Below are 16,891 nucleotides of genomic sequence, written 5' to 3' on the forward strand. Positions count from 1 at the left end.
TCTTTAAACAGAGGCTGGATGGCCATCTGTCAGGGATGCTTTGAATTGGATTTCCTGCATGGCAGGGGGTTGGACTGGATGGCCCTAGTGATCTCTTCCAACTCTACGATTCTATGATTCCAAAGTGACTCGGAGCAGCTTTATTTTGGCCTGTCTGTAACAGGCCTATGATAGGTTCATTTTAGGGTTGCCATACGTTTGAAATTATGTGAAGGCACACAACACACACACACACGCACACATGGATGCACACATGTACAGGTACAGTAATAAATGCTAAGTGGCATTGCTACAGAAGTGTATTTTGTTATGTTGCATTGACAGCAGGTAGAAGAAGGGGTTCTGCATAGCTTTAAAGTGCAATGCTGACCATTCAGCTCTATTCTGATGCTAATATAATGTTGTGCTACCAGATCATCTTGTTTTTGCTCTCTTCTACAGAATGGCCTCCCTTCAGAAGAAAATCCCTACATTTTTAATGGTGATTTTGTTGACAGAGGGGAAAATTCTGTAGAAATACTTGTGATCCTGTTTGCATTTCTGCTTGTCTATCCTAACCATTTACATTTGAACAGAGGGAACCACGAGGATTACCTCATGAATCTTAGGTATCACCTTTGTTTATAAAACATTTCATACTGTAAGTAGGAACAACTTGATGTGCTACTTTCCCAGAGCCTAAAATTAGATCTGAAGAGTAGTAACTTACAGGAGTTTGTTTGCAGTGTTTACCCATATTGGAAATAAATCATTTGTAGCACAATCCCATAGATTATATTATGTACACCCCACTTACCTAAATAGGGCTTAATTTAGATAAAATAATGAAGGCTTGAAGCCCTATACCTTTATGGTCTATTCTTTAGTTGCATGCCCATTTAACAGGTTTTTGCTGCAACAGGAATTATCACGTAGACTTTTAGATCAGTAGCATGTATGCGTTTCCTGCTTAGCTGAGTGAGGTTTAGTTTACTAGGAAACAGAACTCAGATTATTGTGGGGCATTTTGACTGAATTTGCATTCAGCCACTTACTTGGAAATGGTACTGATGTCTGAAGATTGTTGTTGATGTTTATAGAGAATTTGACAGTGACCAATGACAATGAGAGTGACAGATCACCCCACCAATAACCAATTCATAAACATGTAATCATAATGTGGAAGCAAGAACTATCTCTTACTTATGTCATATTCTGTGGGAATTATGCACACTTTACTCAGGACTGTGTCATAAGGGGCTGGAACTAAAGCCAGTCATAGATACCTAACATGGAAGAAAGAACAATCCCTTACTTATGTGTAATGAAACTGATGTGGGACCTGCCTATTACTATTGAAATATTTTTTTCATTAAAACTTCTTATTATTCTTATTTCAGATATGGTTTCACAAAAGAAGTTATGAAAAAGTACCAGGTAAGTATTTTAATTCCTTTTTGGTACTTGCCATTATGTTTGTCATGTCACTTCTTGTGTAGTCTCAATTTAAATGACTAAGGATACAATTCTGTACCTACTTCCCTGGAGCTAAAACACATTGAGAATATTGGGTTTTACTTCTAGGTTGACGTATGTAGGATGTTACATTGTAAACTAAGTGTTTGTTGTTGCTGCTGCTGCTGTTGTTCTTAGTTCTATCTAGGATATTGTATGTAGATCTGCAATAACACTGTAATGTTTTCTTGACTTCTTAGAATCATTGAAATATATTTATATATTTAGTTAATGTTCATAATCTTGTTCCTATCACTGTGAGGTCATGATCTTGAACATTTCGGGAATGAAATCTAATCACATTTTACCCTTAATAGTGCCATGGCAAAACAATTTTACATCTTCTTCAAGATGTCTACAGCTGGCTTCCTCTTGCGACTATAATTGACAGCAAAGTCCTTATCTTACATGGTGGAATCTCGGACACAACTGATTTGAATTTCCTGAATCTATTTCAGAGAAACAAGGTATGATACCACACTCACAAGGCACTCTCCTATCCGAAATCAATGAGAATTAAATCTTGAAAATGTCATAGCATTTTGTAGATTTTAAGAAACAAAGGTAACAAATCACAGCAGATTTTTTTAAAAACACTTTACAGCATCACATTATGCATACTTGACTTTCTCTGGATTTTATCTTAAGGGGCTACAGCCCAATCTGAGGCTTTTTAATTGGTTAATCAAAGCTGACATTTAGTCAATTGATGCTGTCAATTAAATTACACAGGCTAAAAATGATTTTATGTTAAAATAATTCACACAAGTCATGGAGGACATCACTTTAGAGAAAGTACTGTATTCCTTTCTGTGTGTGGATTAAAGGGAAATGCTGTGATGTTGTCACAGTATAATTGTGTTAAAAGACTTTTTTTTTAAAAAAAATGATGCCCAATTAACCAAGATCACTTCAATCTGGTATTAAAAAATCAATTACTGTATTTAATTGCCAGTATATTATTTTCCTCATTTAATTTTTTTTTTAATGTCAAAGGCTATGCTGGTTTGTTTTTTGTTCAGAATTCCTTTGCACAAAACCCTATATCTGGTTGTGATGTATCTTGGCCTGTTTGGCCACATTGTGAAAATTCCTGTTGTTGCTGCTGTGTGGCTTCACATTAATTCCAACTTATGGTGACCCCAACATAAACCTGTCATTGGATTTTCTTGGCAAGATTGTTCAGAGGGGATTTGCTTTTGCCTTCCTCTGAAGCTGAAAGAGTGTGTCTTGACTAAGGTCACCCAGTGGGTTTCCATGCCTGAGGAGAGAGTCATAGCCAACACGCAAAACTCTACACCACACTGGTTCTTACAGGAAATTTTATGTGTTATATAATATGTGGTCATCCACATTCATAAATGTGCCTTGAAGATGCTGACTGAGTGTTTTATCTTTATAGCTGAAGTCTGTGCTTAGACCACCAAAGTCAAATACTGAAGCAATCAATGATTCACAGAGAACTAGTCTTACAGGAGCCTGTTCCTATGTAGTAGAAGTCAAGAAGTGCTCTCACATCTTGAGTAAAGAAGCCCTGCGATCTACATCAGCATCTGGTGACAGAAGACAATACAGTAAGGGAGAGCATCTTGACAACCTCTGTGACAGAACTATTTCTCATCCAGTTCTAGGTGTGCAATATTGTAAAACTTGCAGTGTTCCCACACCATACACATCTCCAGAATTAACAGCAAAAGAGTGGAAGCAGGTATGCTGAAGTTATATTTCAGGAACCAGACTCTCCCAGAATATAAGCTGTTTAGATATAAACATTTGAGACATAATTTTTGTGAACATTTAAAATATGGGTTTAAAGACACATGGTTATGCTACTAATTACAAGGACATCAAGTGATTTTGCTATATCCCGGAACAATTGGCTGGCTAGTTCAAATAACTATGTGGATGTTCAAAGACTGTGTGCTGAGAGGGAAGGTGGACTATGATCTCTTCTATTCACATATTTTGTATTCATGAGATGGCTCCCTCCATGCATAGCAACACACATGCACTGAAGCTCTGGACAAGCTCTGTGTGGCTATTCAGTAGATACACAGGTTCTCTTGTCCACCAAAGATGGGATTAACTTGTGCATAAACTTCAGGCATAGAGCAGATGAGAATGACCCACTACCTCCCACTGTGAACATGTGATGAGTGTTTGTTCATGTGTAAAATACAGTCTTTTTACTGTCTCTGCCTAGAAACTTCCCTTATTTACTATTCCATTGATTTTTGTTTCCACAGTCCAGTGCCTACTTTTAATCGTTCTTTCATCCACCCTACCTCCAGATCCCCTGCCCTTTAACTTTTCTATTTCCTGAAACCAGTTCCCAGATATCAGCCTGACCAGCACCATGAGGTCTGAATCCCAGCTGAACAGAAAATTTTCCCTTCACTCAGTGAAGCTGGTCCACAAACACCCAACATCCTATCCTACCACACCAATTTAGCCAATCAGTCCCTGAGGTTTAATTGCTGCAAGTACAGTAAAATCTAGATATTTCCAACTACACCTAAGAAGAATGATCATCAGTATTTCTTTCAAGTTTTAGTTGTACAATTTATTTTATCAGTGATGGATAGTCATCACTAGCATTTATTTTCTGTTCAAAGGTAGTAGATATTCTCTGGAGTGATCCTAAACATCAAAATGGCTGTACACCAAACAAATACCGCGGAGGAGGTTGCTACTTTGGACCAGATGTTACTGCCAGGTTGCTAAAACGTTACAATTTGAAAATGCTCATCAGGTCTCATGAATGCAAACAAGAAGGCTATGAGGTCAGCCATAATGGAAAGGTAATGAATGATTTAAAGTTTAAATGCATTTAACTATACAGTAACTTTCATAATCTAGAAAGTCATTCTGTAGCATCTGGCACCAAAATAGGAATCACTATCGATATATAATGTACTGTAATTAGGAATAGCACATAGTGTTTTCTTGCTTCATATTCACAGTTCCTCTTTTCCCAGTGACAAATCTGGAAAGACATGACTCAGTGTGCTATGCCTAGTTTCAGGTAAATGGGGAAAGAATGATTATGTAGGACTGATAACTTTCTCAGTTGGCCATTCTCCAAAGTAATTTTCCACCAGTAGAGGAGCCAGCACTCATAGCATCAAAACCCTGGAACTTTTTGATTAACAAGGAATAGACTAAAACATCATCTGCCACTCTCCTCAGGTTTCCCTGCCCCATCTGAGTTCCCACAAGAACTGTAGGGAAAATGTGTATTTTTCCCCTTGATTTTTTGCCATGGTCAATCTTTGTTGTAATCCAGAATAATGGGGGAGGGGATGTTTAGGTCTCAAGTGAGAGATCCATTAGCTTAAAAAAAATTCCATGCTCTAGGTAGAGATGAAAACTTTTAGATATTTTTTAAAAGATAGATAGATCAACACATCCACCAGAATTTTCAGAGTTCCCTTGGTGGCAGGTACTGCTAGAACTGTCACAATGAAGATCTATACCGCAGCCTGCCATGCTTTCACATTTCCTCTGTCTTCACCTCTCCCTTCTTATATTAAGTTGAACCATCTGATGGTATGTGGAAGCTCTTCCATGCAGCAGGCTTGATGGAGAGAATAGGTCCATATGTAGACATAGTCATATGTGTATAGCTGATTTTTTCTTGAACTGCATAGATACTGTATGTTTATCAGATGGCCCTTCAGGGTCACAATCTGGAAAAAAAAGATGTACCCAGGCCCTGAATCTTTGTTTTATATTGTACCCTATTAAACACACAGCCCCATGGGCATTGCACAGATTTCATAGGGCCAGGCGTTGAAAGTGTTGAAGAACATATAGCAGAACATATAAATTTACAGTCTTTTAAGACTACTGTACAGTCCTTATTAGCTTTTTGCATGTTTCTAGGTTAATTTAACAATTTCTTCCAGGTTCTGGGCAGATCCAGTTTGAAATCCTCATTAATTAAAATGAATTCTTATTTCCTTTTTAAAAATAAGGTTGTCACTATTTTTTCTGCTTCAAATTACTATGAAGAGGGAAGTAATCGTGGGGCTTACATCAAACTAAATCCAGATTTGATACCTCGTTTTGTCCAGTATCAAGTCAGAAAATCTACACGTAAACAGACCCTGCATCAGAGGTAAGATAAAGAGAGCAGGTCTATTAAAAACAAAAATACATGGAAAGAAGCTGAGAATGTGCACCATCAGTAGACATAATGCAGGAGTAGCAGGGAGGCCAACCTTTGTGAAAGCTTTGTTGGTTGCTGTCACTGCAAATGGAACTAAACCTTGTCTCTCTGCCTTTGTAAGTTAGATTTCAGCCAGTGGAAGGCAATATACTGAGTATTTTAGCTTGAGCTATCTCCTCCAGTAGGAGCCGACCCAGGCTCTGAGAACCTCAGGGGAGGCCCTTCTCTCTGTCCCAACCCCAATGCAAGCACAATTGGTGGGGACACAAGAGAGGGCCTTTCCCATGGCTGCCCCTAGACTCTGGAACTCCCTGCCCAGGGAGATCAGAATGGCCCCTTCCTTGATGGCCTTCCGCCGACAGGTAAAGACCTTCCTCTTCAGACAGGTTTTCAAACCAGAAAGCTTTTAAAGAATGGCCTGGAGTGCTATATTATTTTAATGTATTTTAAACATTTTTATCTTTTTAAAATATTTGATATTTTAATATGCAATTTGTTTTAATTATTGAAGTAATTTAATTCTGTTTTAATGTACACTTTTTGTATGTTTTTAACTGTATTTTTTTAATGTTGTACACAGCCCTGAAACTGGCTGGGAGAAGGGCGGGATATATAATAATAATAATAATAATAATAATAATAATAATATGCAACTTTCTGCATCAGAAACTGTAGGCACCTGAGTATTTGTTGCAGGATTGGTGGTTGTCTTGGCTGGTTTTAAGAGTCTGTTTGTTTTTAATATGTTCTCCCTATGGGTTCATAAATAAACAGATATTGGTTACCAGGTGTCCAATATATTTCCACCTGAAGGAAAGTAACCATGGTAGAACAAGGGTGTGGAGTGTGTGGTCCCCCAGATGTTGTTGGACTGCAACTCCCATAACTTCTTGCAAAGCAAGGCAAGAGTGAAGGAGAGTGGGCTGTAGCCCAAGAACAGCTGTTACTTCAGCAACATCTGAGTGGCATGCTTTCCACTGTGCTCCAAAAACAGAAAGCAGTTAATAGTGCACTGGTATTACAATAGTCAGTTGGCAAGTAGATCTGTAGCATTTTGCAGCCAAATAATGGCACAATGTAGCCTGTTCATTCTAAAATGCCTATGATAGTTTATCTGTTTAGCTTTACATGCATTGCTGTAGGAAACAAGAATTTATTGATGTATATAAGGATGGGTGGATTGGGTTGTAAATATGGTGAATAGCTCTGGCCAGTGATACCTTCTGGCCATGTGTGCTTGTAGTGAAAAATACTGTTTTGTTTTCCTTCACTTGCCACCTTTTTTTTTTTTAGTGTGCATAATGCAGCCACAGGCTAAGAAACAAAACACCCTTACACTGATAACATGAAACTAAATTTGGTCCAATAAGTGATAAGGTTATTCTGCTTATGCAACATTCCTCCATTTCTCAGGTTTTTGTTCTTCAGCCTATCCAGATTGTGTACCAGAGATTAGTTTTCTTTATCTGCCTAATAAGTTTAAGTCTTCTATTATATATCAAGTATCAAGTAAGATTTTTATACCTTAGCTGCTTATCCTCATCACTTTCTTTTCAGAGTGACCACAATTGAGCTATCTGCCTTAAAGTGTTTGCGAGAAAAAATTTACACACACAAATCAGAACTGATTGCAGCTTTTAGAAAATATGATCGGAACTGTACAGGTAATGGAAATTGAATACAACTGCTCTGTGGTTACTTTCACTATAATGTGGACACTTACTTATCCTGAAATCTCAGGACAAGAGCACTGTCTTGCAAAACACATGTACAGTACACTTAGCTGTTAGTCTTGGTGTTTATGGTTTGAATGACATGGGCACCAAGATTTCTCAGATGAAAATTGGGACATATGTGGTCAAGCAACATCAGAGCGTGGTCATCAATAACATAAAAGTTATGAATGAGGAAGAACACACAAACTAGGAGAGACTGCAGTGGTTTGCTTTTGCCTGAACCTCCTAGAAAGGGCAAGATTCTGACCCCTCTCTCTAGGTACCTCTGCAAAGTGAATTGAGTGCAAACTACTTTTGCACTTTGATACAGTTTACAGCCATTGAAGTAATCTCAGGACAAGGGGGAAAGGAGGAGGAGGAGAAAGGAATGGCAACATTTTAAAAGCAGTTGAAAAAGTGGGACAACAGAAGATTAATTGGGGCTGTCCCTGCCAAATTCATAAAATTGGAGAGTATGTGCTGTGAATAGTTGTGGTTGATGCTTCATGTATCATGCTGAACAAGATCAACAGGGCCCATGCCTAGGTCTCAAATCTTGTCCTTGAAAGCTCAAAGCATGGAATACCCCTATTATTATTATTATTATTATTATTATTATTATTATTATTATTAACCTTTATTTATAAAGCGCTGTAATTTTACACAGCGCTGTACATACAATCTTTTTTATTGGACGGTTCCCTGCCCTCAGGCTTACAATCTAAAAAGACACGACACAAAGGGAGTGGTGGTGAGAAAGGGGCCTTTCTAGTAGGATAATACATATAAAATACATAGCAATATAGGAAATGATTCAATAAAACAGGCACCAAAAGAACATCAAATAGTAAGCGACAATCATGCAATGCCTGGGAACGCTTCTCTGAACAGGATGGTCTTCAACTTCGTTTTGAAGCTGGTTAAAGAAGTGATGGCTCTTGCTCGTGGGGGAAGAAGGTTCCAGGAATGAGGGGCAGCGAGTGAAAAGGGGCGGATCCGGGATGGGGCAGAGGAAATCCTGGGCTGGGATAGTATACCTTGACTACCCGAACGGAGGGCCCTAGTTGGAAGGTGAGGAGAAATAAGGTCTGATAAGTAAGGAGGGGCCAGTCCATGGAGGGCTTTAAACGTTGACAGCAGGAGCTTATACTGAATGCGGAAAGGAAGGGGGAGCCAGTGAAGGGATGCCAGCACAGGAGAGATATGGCCACAGCGGTGGGCGGAAGTGATAATGCGTGCAGCTGAATGCTGGACAGAAATTAAAGGACAGAGGTGAGAAAGAGGAAGCCCTGCCAGAAGGACATTACAGTAATCAAGTCGTGAGATCACTAAGGCATGGACCAGGATCTTGGCAGTAGAGGCGGAAAGATAAGGTCGGATTTTAGCAATATTGTACAAAAAGAATCTACAAGCCTTGGCTGTGGTCTGGATCTGAGGGATACACAACAGAGAAGAATCAAAGATAAAACCAAGACTGCGGGCTTGCTGGACTGGTTGAATAGAAATGTTGTCCACAGAGACAGAAAAGGAGTGTTGAAGGGTGGACTTAGGAGGAAAGACAAGAAGCTCCGTCTTGGACATGTTGAGCTTCAAACGCCGATGGCGCATCCACTGTGAGACGGCTGTGAGACAAGACGAGACTTGCTGTTCAAGCCTTGAAGAAAGGTCGGGGCGGAAAGATACAACTGGGTGTCATCGGCGTACAGATGGTAGGAAAAACCAAAAGAACTAATGAGTTTACCTAAGGACAGTGTGTAGAGAGAAAACAGACCATATTTACTACATAGTTACCTAGAACAGAACAAAAAAATTGAAAGCATGTATTCACAATGGAAAAGATAATGAAGAAGGCCAGTTTGTGACAAAGCCAAAATGTATTGGGCTTTGTAAGATAAAAAAGTTTGTGGACCATCAACAGCATGTAGGACGCAGTTGCTTCCTGGGGCCAATTAAATGAATCTGTTTTAAACTTTAAAGCTATAAATAGCTTGGTGCATAGCTGCCTAAGGTGCCCCTGTCTTGTCATGAACCTGGTGCATATTAAGATTTTCAAGTGGTTTTCAAGTGGTAGTCTCAGGGTGAGGCTCATCTGTTGCACTCCAGGTGTGCTGACCTCTGCAATTTCCCCAAATGCAGGAAACTTGACTGTGTAATTTGTAGATATATAGGAGAACTTTGTCTTGTGGAATGTGCTCCCCCTTAGAATTAGCTTCCTTGAGCACTATTTATTGTGGAAAGGAAGGATTAATAATCATCATAATAAAGGCCAAAATCCTGTATGGAGGTTACATCTTAGTAAACAGGCATACGTCTGTGGGAATTAGAATTGGGCAGTTTCATAATGTTTGTATCCAGCAGAGGGGTGTTGTTGCCTTGCTATATAGTAGAACCAGCAAAGTTAAAGTTGTGTGATGCAATTGATGCACACTGGGCACTCTTGCTGTTGTCCTGATAAGCATCTTTGCAGTTCACTAACAGAGTTTCTTAGCCCCTCTGCCATTTAGCTAAGTATATACAAAGTTACTTTAAGTAAATGGTGATATAGGATCTTGGGAAGCATCATTTTAGGAACTAAGCCACCAAGCGTTGGACTTTTTTCATGGTTGTTTTGCCATTCATTTATTCAAGTGTGTTGGACATCTTAATTACAGGGCTTTTCCTGCAATAGTATTTTTATTTTAAATTTACTCCCTTAATAAAAATATGACTTCTGGATATATCACACGCTAGGTAGCTTTTAAGAATAAAATGTTGATTCTTTTAAGTTATCATAATGTGCTTTTGATTGCTTACTTCATTCTAATTTATTGTAGGAAAGATATCTCCCAGTGAATGGGTTTCAGCAGTGGAATCTGTTTTACAGCTTGACCTCCCCTGGCGAACTCTGCGTTCTAGGCTAGTTTATGTGGCACGGGATGGAAATGTTCAGTACCTTTCATCTTTTGATGATTTTGAAATCAAACTACCAATCAAAGAGGTGAAATTATTTAGAAAGTTCACTAAACAAAATTATGATATGCTTTTTGTTGTATTACATACAGTCAGACACCCAAATTTGTGGGAGTTGGGGCAAGCCCCTTCACAGAAGTGAATAAATCCATTAATATAAAAAAATAATAAAAATCACAAATGCCATCTTTTTAAACATGAGCAAATACTTCTCTAGGAATTTCTAGGTCTTCTAGGGCTATTCAGTGGTCAACCTCTAGTGGACATTATGGTCCAGAATGACTCTATGGTCAACTTCCACTCGAAACTAACCATAGAATAGCTCTGGATGACCTAGAGATTCCTAGAGAGAACGTATTAATCAAATCCATGGATAATCAAACTCATGAAAGGGAAACCAGCAATGTGGGGGACTGACTGTTGTTCTGTTTAGATACTTTGGAAGAGGTTTTTTTTTTAAATTGCTCTTAGAAATAATTCTGCTGAATGTAATTTCCCCCCAAATCAGCAGTGCTGTCTTTCTGGGATCAGCAGCAAGTGAGAGGGGCTTCCAAACACATACAGCAAACCAAGGTTGGAGTAAAGAAGGCCACAACTTTAGTGATTACAGATGAAGAGGCTTGGTGGCATGGGTGTGGATCGAAACATCAGGCGACCCATAGAAACTGCCTGACAGTATCCATGGGTTGACAGAAAATTGATTCCACATAGGCAGAAGCCACTGTGTGGTTCCCCTATCACTTGAATGGGGGAAGAGGCCCTCTGGCTCCAGCTGGACATGACTTCCCTCCCTCTGCCCAAGGTCCCTTATGAGATTCCCACAGTCTATGACAGGACCTGCTTGTCCCTCAGTCCCAAACTGGAATCAGAGTCCATGCCCATGCCTAAAGTTGTAACAAAAATTAGAATCAGACATTAGTGGAATGATGTTCAACAAAGAACTGGCCTGCATAGAAGTGAGCAGCTGCATTTATACCTGGAAAGAGAACAGGAGTGAAGCCTATATTCAGGCTTCCTCCAAACCTTCCCTCAAACCCATATGCTATTCCCAGTTAGCTGTCCCTTCCATGCTTTCATCCAAGTGCACAAAATTGTGCAAAGGAATCTGGGCAAAGGGGGCTGATCAGTGAGTATAGTGAATATTGAACCTCTCCCTGGGTTCAAATCCTTTTTTATTTATATGCCCACTAGATTATGTAAATCAGAACCTCCCAGGTTATATTGTGGGTTTTTGTTTTTGTAGAATGAGCCCCTTAGGCTACATGCATAGAAATACTTATGTCTTTTTGTAGAGTATTGGAATTTGGAACACAGGTGGCAATTTGACACCAAACAACTACCTGCAAAAATGTAGGGGTGGCTTTTTAAAATCAGTAATGGCATAGTTTATGAAATTATTACATATTCAGATTGGGTGAATTCTCATTTTTAACACTTTGTTCCTCAGGTTCAGCCATCTTTGGTGGAAACCCTATGTAGATACAAAACTGATTTAGAGATTATCTTCAATACAATTGACAGAGATCATTCAGGTATGGTAAAACTCAGTTTTCCAGTGCAGCATATCAAAGGATGGAGAGGAGGGGTAGCATTGTGGGATATTATGTGGTTGGCAAAGTTTGAGAGACATTTGCAACAATTTTATGTGTTTGTTTTGTTTTTGTTTTTCTGGCAAATCAACTTGTCCTTCTACCTTATTTTTACTTGGAGTCACTCTGGTTATAAATTTTTAAAACCTTCAGCCTGTCAGGTCCTGCAGAGCGTTAGTGCCTGGAAGAGCAACCCCATAAAAAAACAGTGAAACCATTGCATTGCTCTTAACACCCTATTTCTGTCCCCTTTCATGTTTGCTTCCCTGCTATCCTTAACTACTTGAGGAGTTTCATCTATCATCCAGTGAGGTTTTTCTTTCTTTGCTTTTTTTTTTAAACTAGAGATACTGTCTTTTTGTATTTTTGTTCTTCATAGTGTCCCTGGCTTCAATCCTGAATTTTTCTGGCTCCCAGTCAATTAGGTTTAATAGTATAAATCTTATTTTTTGCATTATTCTTAAATTCTGTGGGAATGTCTTCAAGTTGTATTTGGCACAATGGTTGGTTTAGTGTTTAGGCACAGTTAAGGCTCTATGGCAGGATACAGACCACCCAAAAAGGGTGGTCTGCTGCCGCCTCCATTTCCGCCGGCAGGATGTGTGGATGCTATGAGTACGTCAAAATGGCGGTGCCCATGTGTACAGGGTGCTGCCATTTTGACACTCCCGTCATGGGCTAGGGGTGAGGCTGGTATGGATGCTGCATCCTCAGCCAAACCCTAGCATATGACAGGGGCGCCACAAAGTCTCGCTTAAATCGGGCCTATGTTCCTCTTGTTGGTCTCTAGACCATGAGTGAGGAATCTATGTTCCACCCAATGTTTCAGCCAGCCTAGAATACTGGGAGTTGTAGTCCAAAATATTGGGAGGGATCTCCCCATCCATCCTGTGGGAAATATGTTTCACTGAAGTAGACACCGACCACCAATGCAATTCCATGACTAGTCCAAATTCCAGTGTAGAGGTGTTTGGAATTTTTTACATCTCTAAATTTTCTGACTATAGAACTAAAAACTGACATGGTTCCTCATATGTGATGTTAAATAAAAACATTTTTTCCATTTTTTTTAGGTCTTATCTCTATCGATGAGTTCCACCAGGCATGGAAGCTTTTTAACTTGCATCTAAAAACTGATCTAAATGATGAATCCATTGACAGCTTAGCCCGTTGCATTGATTACAACAAAGATGGTAGCATTGACTTCAATGAATTTCTAGAGGCTTTTCATGTGGTCCATAAATTTGAGGATAGGCACAGCTCCTAAAGAAGAATGGCTACTCACAATAATTTGCTTTAGGCACATTTTGCTATTGATTTCCGAATTAAATTTTGCTGCCTTAATATCGATAGCTAGAATCAACAGCATTCAGTTAAAAAAACCTGAAGAAAGTAGTTATAGTTTATAATGTGGAATCTTGCTCTCAAAGAGAGAGACATACAGGCAGCTGGAAGGAAAGGTGTGTCTAAAAACCCTCACATAAGCTATGTTCTCAACAGGGACTGCAGTAGTGCCACACTGAGACTCTCAGGGTTTATCACAATTGTTATTGAGAAATCTGCTTTGGAAATACTATGATCCAGTGATAGTATAGCTCTCTTTGCCATATCTAAAATTATGGGTGAGATCTAACATAAAGATGGTGGAGCAAAAAGTACCATTGTCATAAATACACTGATTGGAGCCTGGGTCTGAAGCAGGAGGATGGATGTGCCCAGCCAGAGGCAGCACTGTGGGCAGATCAATCATAACTTTTAACCATCAACAGTCCCATCTTTCATTACTTTATCCAATGTTCTTTTAAAGCTCCTCACATTGACAATTATTGCTGTATCTTGTGGTAGCAAATTCCATAATTTAACTGTGCTTTGAGAAGAAGTATTTCTATATGTGAAAAAGTACTTCCACACCAGACATAATTTTTGTACTTCTTTCGTGTCCTAGACTCTGCTTGGTTTGTTTTTTCCTGTGCTAACAAGCTCCAAAATTGTGCCATTGGAGCTTTGTTCCAGAACCACATTGTTTCTTTTAAATTGTATTTTTTAAGTGAATATTTGTTCTTCGTTACACCTGAGATTCCATCTTAACATTCGGAAGAACTTCCTGACAGTAAGAGCTGTTTGACAATGGGAACACACTCCTTGGGGGTGTGGTGGAGTCTCCTTCTTTGGAAGTTTTTAAACAGAGGCTGGATAGCCATCTGTTGGGGGTGCTTTGATTTTGTCTTCCTGCATGGCAGGGGGTTGGACTGGATGGCCCTTGAGGTCTCTTCCAACCATGATTCTTCCATGGAATCATGAGATTCGATGATTCTGTGGCTAAGCTAATAAGAAGAAAGCTCATTAAGTTCCTGTGCCTGATCTTATGCAGCCTTCTTGCTGAAAAGAAGCAAATGATTTGTATGTGCTCGGTGCCTGAATGGGAGACACTTAAGAACCCTATGTACTCTGCCTTGAATTCTATGGGGGAATAAAGTTGTTATGTAAATGTACTGAATAAACAATAAATCCATATTTAAAGCCATGAAAAGAACATGTTGCATCATGTGCAAATCTTCTGGAACACACAGGAGTTTGAGTTCAAGACTTTTACTATGCTTCACTATGCACACACTTGGTTTCCATTTTTATGTTTATTATATTGTTTTCTCCTCCCTCTGCTTTTGTTTGTCTTCTTGGCAATCCTCATCAGGCCTTTCCAATTTGTGGCAGGTGAAGGCTTCAACAGCAAATATAGGCCTGACAAAACTATTTTTTTAAAAATTGAGATCACACTACAAAAAGCCCCACTTCTCAGCCATTGGGACTTCCTAGAAAAACCACAGGGTGGTTTTCAATTCACATCCCCTGCGAAGCAGGCTAAGGAGGATGAAAGAAGCTGGAGACATCTGTATGCATTCAGATTTCATAACACTATTGAAAACTGGACAATGAGTGATCTTTTCTTTCTCTTTGCTCACTATTGGCTCTGGAAACCTGAACGGGCATGTCTTCTTTTTTAAAGTTTTTTTTTTAAAACCAAAAAATTGTACCTTTAAAAGAAGATGTGTCTCTGGAAAAAAGAAGGATCTTATAGTTCTAGCACAAACACCATGTGTTCTCTGTCCTATACAAGTACTAAAAGGTTTCAAAATAAGCTAACCATGCTGCTTGAAAAATGAAACTTTCTGCTCCAATCTATCCTGAAATAAAAAGAACCCATCTTTTTGGTAAGATTGAAACAAATCTGTTTTTTATTGGAACTACTCTGCATAGTCTGTGAAAAGGAAAACATCACTTAAAAAACAATAACTGAGAACTTGAGCAACAAACAGGAACTCTTCCTGCATCTGTTTCACCCGCGACAGGCAGCTATGAAAAAGGAGAGATGGAGGCACAGGAAGAGAAAGTCTCCTGTGTGCTGCCTCATGACCCAGCATATGCCCATGGAAAGTGAATCATCTTGTTAGAAACAAAGCAAATAGATGGGAACAAAAAAGGTGTGAGAGATGGTGGATATAAATGGAGGAGGCTGAGAGAGAGAGCAGTGGAGGAAGAGAAAGGGAAATATGCAGAGTGAGAAGACAGTTAGGATCTACAGTGACAGGCTTGAATGAGAAGGAAAAACGAGATTTTCCAAAATGTATGAAATTGTTTTCTTCCCTATGCTCAAAATAGGAAAGGTGGAAGAGGAAAAGAGTGAAACGAAGGCGGGGTACAGACGGGCAGGGGAAGACGTCTTGGAGGTGTATTCTGCTGAATACGGAGCCTCCAGACCGCCCGCCCCGGGGGCGTGGCTAAGGTGGATGGGGCTTCCACATGGGGGGCAGTGAAGACGCCTCACCTGGGGCCGTTTCTGACCCGCAGTTTCCATACCGCCGCCTCGGAGGACGCTGCAAAGAGAGGCAGCTTCTGCACGGGCAGCCAAAAACAGGGCTTTTTTTTTCTTTTGCCGGCTGGCGGATGCGCAGCTGCGCAGCTGCGGCACTCAGCACCGGCGGCAGAAAGCCTATGTGCACATTTAAAGCGCCCAGGCCCCTTTAAACTTTTTCCCTTGCCCTGCCCAAGAACAATGGTGGTCTCCTGCCAGCTGGTGATCAGTTGGTGTTGGCATCCTTGTCCGCTTGCACGTTGGTAGTGTCACCAGCATCATCGATGCCTCCTCTCCTTTGGTCCCCACGCTCTTGCTGAATCTGCAATGCACAGCCACAGCTGTCGCCACTGCCACCGCTGTCCCCCTGCCATCCCCCATCACCTCCCTTGTACATATGTAAATATTTAAAGTTTTAGGGGTTTTTTATTGTTAGGTGAAAATGGCACAGGAATGTGTGTAGGGGTTCACTTTAAATTCCAAACTTTCCCCAATTCTAGCAGCGCATGTGTACATGTTGCTCTAGGGTTAGGGTTAGGAGCATTAAAATAGAGTGCAGCTGTACTGCAGCTTCCACATCTGCATGGCATCTGACGCTCTAATTAGAGCCTCGGTGCAAACTGCGCATGTTCCAGGACCCCGACTCATTATGCGACGCAGCAGACACGGAGCTTTTAAATGGGCAACTTAAATTAGCGGCGTAACAATTCTGGCGTACCGGTGCAGCAGCTTATAGACGGAGCTGCGCAGTTGCGCAGTATATAGAAAAGAAGTGGGGAAATGCAGCCCATTTTTAATGCCGCTTCTTCCCGCTTGGGGCGTGCGGGCGGCGTGTTCATGGCGGCATTCAGGTAAGGGCCGTCTGAAGGCTATACCTTCATGATATCATGAACACACCCCTTTTTGCCCGTCTGTATCCCGCCGATGGGACTTTTCATCTTTGATCTGATAAGGTTTTTAGTGCCATATTGTGAAGTAAATTTAAATGCCAAGTTATGTCCCACTTTTAAAGTCAAAATGGTTAACTTATTTTTTTAAAGGCTTTTTTAGTCTAAATGTAACATATCAACACTTGTATATTCTTCCTATCTCTGATGAGAGCTCAGCAAGCTGTTGCTAACCA

General features: G+C 40.1%; 1 protein-coding gene across 1 annotated transcript in view; it reads left to right on the forward strand.

Annotated features, from left to right (window-relative positions):
• The window catches only part of PPEF1 (protein phosphatase with EF-hand domain 1), a 46,332-nt gene extending 31,956 nt beyond the window's left edge, over positions 1 to 14,376 (forward strand). Inside the window, exons 8-17 of the mRNA XM_089508070.1 lie at positions 442 to 608; positions 1,380 to 1,416; positions 1,812 to 1,961; positions 2,897 to 3,202; positions 4,110 to 4,295; positions 5,472 to 5,614; positions 7,223 to 7,329; positions 10,194 to 10,357; positions 11,777 to 11,861; positions 12,992 to 14,376. Of these exons, the coding sequence (XP_089364196.1) occupies positions 442 to 608; positions 1,380 to 1,416; positions 1,812 to 1,961; positions 2,897 to 3,202; positions 4,110 to 4,295; positions 5,472 to 5,614; positions 7,223 to 7,329; positions 10,194 to 10,357; positions 11,777 to 11,861; positions 12,992 to 13,185 (1,539 nt within the window). The 3' untranslated portion in view covers positions 13,186 to 14,376. The remainder of the gene's footprint in view (positions 1 to 441; positions 609 to 1,379; positions 1,417 to 1,811; positions 1,962 to 2,896; positions 3,203 to 4,109; positions 4,296 to 5,471; positions 5,615 to 7,222; positions 7,330 to 10,193; positions 10,358 to 11,776; positions 11,862 to 12,991) is intronic.
• Positions 14,377 to 16,891: the final 2,515 nt, after the last annotated feature.

Source organism: Sceloporus occidentalis, unplaced genomic scaffold, assembly GCF_023333645.1.
Source record: "Sceloporus occidentalis isolate IW3139 unplaced genomic scaffold, rSceOcc1.0.p SCAF_2, whole genome shotgun sequence".
NCBI lineage: Eukaryota > Metazoa > Chordata > Lepidosauria > Squamata > Phrynosomatidae > Sceloporus > Sceloporus occidentalis.